Raw genomic sequence first — 2,404 nt, 5'->3', positions numbered from 1 at the left:
ATGGAAGCGCCGCTCCCCCCATGCAGCAATGGGCAAGGGATTCCAGTCACCCACTTGAAGCATTTCCTACACGTGCTGAGCACCCAACCCCCCCCCCAGAAATCTTCAGGAAAATATGAGATCATGACAGAATGAGGAACTGCTCAGCTGTGCCCTGGCCCACCCCGCCGCAAGCCCACAGCCCTGTGAACCGCGAGACACAGCTGGGACAATTTTCTTTATTTACACGTGGAAAAGGCTCCCCACAGCGCTCGGTTACTTCAGAGGAATGAACCTGGATGAGTGTGTGGCTCCGATACCAGGCCGGCCATGCTTCACCGGCTTGTAGGTGATGGAGAATTCCCCCAGGTAGTGACCAATCATTTCGGGCTGGAAGAGAAAGAGACTTGTGCTGGAGGCAGTGAGCCAGGTGGGGGGCACAGCCCAATCCACCACGCAGGGTCAGGGGCAGTTACAGCCCACAGCCTTGCGCTGGCAGGAGCCCCGGCTGTCCTGGCACCACTGCTGTGCCCAGGCTCCTCTGGTGGTGCCCAGGGCTTGTGGGCAACGGCTGCTGCTGGCTTCACACGGAACCAGGGGGGTCAGTGGGATGCGGGGCTCCCTCTTGCCCCTCAAGAGCCCCCAGCCAGCCCCGTGCCTCCCGGGAGAAGGACACCCCAGCCTTTCTGGTGTGCTTTCGGGCTGGATTTAATGCCAGCTATGAGCAGAAAACGCCATTTAATCCCACCAGCTATATCAGGTTACACGACCCCGCAGGTTATTCCAGTCCCAAGGAAACCTCATGGATCTGTTTCACACAAAACCAGTGCTGGTGGGCAGGGCGCCAGGGCTGAGTGCTGGCTGCGCGTGTCCCTGCCCCACCTGAGCTGGCAACAGCCACATTATTTCGTTATTTCAAAGATGCACTGAAGCCCCGTGAGGCCTCCTGACACTTATGCGAGCTTTCAGGTGTCTCTCCAGGCCAGCTCTGCTCCAGGCAGGAGTCTCAACATCCCACTCAAACGCAGGGCAGGAGTTTTTTCACGCAAAGTATTAAAAAAAGTGAACGCAGACGCACTCAGGATGGTCAGCTCGGACCAGCAGTGAGGACACTGGAGGTCGCCTCACCTTGATCTCCACCTGGTTGAACGTTTTGCCGTTGTAGACGCCCACCATGCTGCCCACCATCTCGGGGAGGATGATCATGTCCCTCAAGTGGGTCTTCACCACCTCTGGCTTCTCCATGGGGGGCGCCTCCTTCTTGGCTTTCCGCAGGCGCTTCAGCAGGGAGTGCTGCTTACGGCGCAGCCCGCGGTTGAGCCGCCGGCGCTGACGGGCGCTGTACAGCTGCATCAGCTGCTCGCTGGAAGGGACGGAGAGAGCCTGAGCCTGCAGCACAGCCCGGGGGAGCTGCGCGGGGACCCCGCGCTGGCTGCGTTACCCGCTCAGGGCCTTCGAACCGCCGCGCAAGCTCCCAGAGCCCCGGTGATCCGCCAGGGCCGCGGTGAGCCCCCGGAGGGGGCCAAGGGAGCCGGGCCCGCGCCCCCCCGTAGAAGCAGCGCTTACTAGGACATGTCGAGGAGCTGGTCTAGGTCCACTCCCCTATAGGTGAATTTCCGGAAGGTTCGTTTCTTCTTCTGCTCCACCTCCGCCTGCAGCCGGGAAGGAGCGGGGGTCAGCGCCGCCCACCCCCGGGGAGGCCGCGGGCACCGAGTCCCCCCCCCCCCCGCCCTCCACCGCTCTTTTCCACTGCCAGGCCCAGCCCGCGGGCCCCGACTCCTGCCGCGGTGCGGCCTAGCCCGGCCCGGGCGGCCATCGCCGCGGCAGGGCCCCGAGGAGGCCAGATCCCGGGCCCCACGGAAGCGGCTGGGCCGGACCGCGGTGGCAGCAGCGCCCCCGGCCCCGGGCAGCCGCCGCCGCGGCGGATGGAGCCGGATGGGAGCCGCCGGCCCCGCCGCCCGCACTCACCATCTTGGCCGGGTCTCCTCGGAAAGGACCGTGCTTGGGCCGGAAGAGGCGGATCTCGCGAGAGCGACGATGGGGCGGAAGTAGCGAGAAGCCCCGCCCCCTGCAGCCTCGGGCAGCGCTTCCGCCCTCACTGCCCTTAAAGGGGCCGCGCCCCGCAGCGCAGTGGGGGAATCGAGTTTCATGGTGGGGAGCTGGAACTCGCTGCTTCGGGCTGGGGTCCTGCTGGAGGGGCTGGCCCTCACCCCAGCAGCTCTGCCCGGGGACCCGCCTTCGTGCAGGCTCTGAGACACGCTCCAAAGGGCCCCGATCCTTCTGCCAGAAAAGCTTTCCAATAAAGCTTTTCCTCCAAAACCGGGGAAAATAGATCAAATACAACCTAGGCACGTCGCAGAGCAGCACCCTTCTACCAAGGAAAGTCTCAGGAGATGCTACAAGGGAGGGACGACCCCAAGTAATC

General features: G+C 63.9%; 1 protein-coding gene across 1 annotated transcript; it reads right to left on the bottom strand.

Annotated features, from left to right (window-relative positions):
- Positions 1-204: 204 nt before the first annotated feature.
- RPS15 (ribosomal protein S15) lies at positions 205-2,070 on the bottom strand. The gene is made up of 4 exons (XM_037386539.1): positions 1,948-2,070; positions 1,546-1,631; positions 1,108-1,342; positions 205-369 (listed from the first exon to the last, which is right to left on the bottom strand). The coding sequence occupies exons 1-4, from the start codon at positions 1,948-1,950 to the stop codon at positions 256-258; spliced, it is 438 nt and encodes a 145-aa protein (XP_037242436.1). The 5' UTR covers positions 1,951-2,070; the 3' UTR covers positions 205-255.
- Positions 2,071-2,404: the final 334 nt, after the last annotated feature.

This window comes from Falco rusticolus, chromosome 4 (genome assembly GCF_015220075.1).
Source record: "Falco rusticolus isolate bFalRus1 chromosome 4, bFalRus1.pri, whole genome shotgun sequence".
NCBI lineage: Eukaryota > Metazoa > Chordata > Aves > Falconiformes > Falconidae > Falco > Falco rusticolus.
The sequence above is the reverse complement of the archived record's forward strand: the minus strand, read 5'-3'. Positions and strand labels throughout refer to the sequence as shown.